At 38.8% G+C, this 1,544-nt stretch overlaps 1 protein-coding gene across 11 annotated transcripts in view; it reads left to right on the forward strand.

Annotated features, from left to right (window-relative positions):
* The window catches only part of LOC101861022 (MORN repeat-containing protein 1), a 40,470-nt gene that overhangs the window by 20,531 nt on the left and 18,395 nt on the right, over nt 1-1,544 (forward strand). For 6 of the 11 annotated variants that reach the window (XM_005092059.3, XM_005092061.3, XM_005092062.3 and 3 more), the window contains one exon: nt 1,094-1,285. The exons of the other annotated variants lie outside the window; for them this stretch is intronic. In XM_005092059.3, coding sequence (XP_005092116.1) covers nt 1,094-1,285 — 192 coding nt within the window. The remainder of the gene's footprint in view (nt 1-1,093; nt 1,286-1,544) is intronic. 11 annotated transcript variants of the gene reach the window in all.

The following is a 1,544-nucleotide window of genomic DNA, read 5'->3' on the forward strand; positions in this document are numbered from 1 at the left end:
TCTCTCTCTCTCTCTCTCTCTCTCTCTCTCTCGTTCATTATATTCATTATGTCCAGGGAATGCTCCAGCGCATGCTATGCCGTTTATCCTTTTCAGTTTTTGCCCTTGTTCTAAAAGCAATATCATATAATTCGATCTAATGTACTGGTTCATGATATGAAAGCAGTGGTGATGGCATTAACAATGGATGGTTGCGCCAGTTTAACGCTGAATGTTTGCAGTTCAATTAACACGTTATAACAATAACTTCCTATAAAATAACGTATTATAATACAGGGAGGTGCAAAAGTTAATAGTAGCCAGTATCACATCATTGGTATAATTAATTAATTACTATACAAGAATATTAAATATGTTTTGCTTTTTGGGGTAGATCTATATTTTCCGTGTCGTTATTCACATTTTTTTTATAATAACAAATTTAATGTGCTTATACTTATAACTTCAATTAAGAAATTAAGTATTGTAACAATGATGTGATAGGCTTCTGGCTGTAAACCTACTTTTGCGCCCCCCCCCCCTTTATAATACTGTATATTATTCTTAACGAAGCATGCTTAGTATACGATGGATGAAGGGTGGTGGTCCTGTATATTTTGTATCTGTTGCAATTATTAATTGTAGTTAGTATCGACGAGTTGTGTGGAAACAAGGTTAGACTGCTTAAAGTTGCCTGAAGTGTCAGGTTTTCTTCTAGAATTGTGCATGTTTGCTATACGTTTGTCTCATACGAGTGCGGCTGTGTTTTTCTCTTGATGGATTTGATTGTTTGTTTGTCTGTATGTCCCTTTAAATGAGTCGTTGTGACTGGCTGTATTCTACACGTCAAGGACATCTACAGTGGGTGGTTGGCATGTGCTGTGGCTGTGGTATGGTTTGCTCCTCGTTTCTTATCAAACATTATGTTGTCTTTATCACTCCTTCTTTTTTGTGTTTTTGTTTCTCTCTTGTAACGCTTCTGATCTTCGGCTCTTACATAACCTAAATCTGGTGCAAGTGCCGTAAAATGCTTACAAAAACAGAGCAAGTTCGGCTGAACATAGGTATGAGAAGTTGTGCCTGGTTACAGCACAGTTACGCTCCATCGTCACAGGCGAGGGCGAAGAGGAAGGGGAAAAGGCCGTGTCGGATGTAGCGGAAGAATGGGATGAAGTGGAGAAGTCGGTAGCGGATGCAGAAACATCTGCAGACGAGAATCGAGAAAATGAAAAAGTTGAAGCCCAAGACTTGAAACAGAAGCTGACTGTATCTTACGTCGATGAGACTGAGGTCCAAGATGACAGTGGTAAACTGTTTGAGGATCGTTAATGGTTTTTGGTTGTTGAGCTGGCGTTTTTGCTGGATTGTTGTTGTTTGTTTTTTATCTTTATTTTAAGGAGTTTTTACCAGTGTTGCTTTGTTTTCGAATTCCTCCCCTATCGATCTATCTATCTATCTATCTATCTATCTATCGATCTATCGATCTATCTATCTATCTGTCGTTCCTTCTCTCTCCCTGTCTCCTTCTCTATCTTTCTCTCTCTCTCTCTCTCTCTCTCTCTCTC

The sequence above is a fragment of the Aplysia californica genome, unplaced genomic scaffold (assembly GCF_000002075.1).
Source record: "Aplysia californica isolate F4 #8 unplaced genomic scaffold, AplCal3.0 scaffold00040, whole genome shotgun sequence".
NCBI lineage: Eukaryota > Metazoa > Mollusca > Gastropoda > Aplysiida > Aplysiidae > Aplysia > Aplysia californica.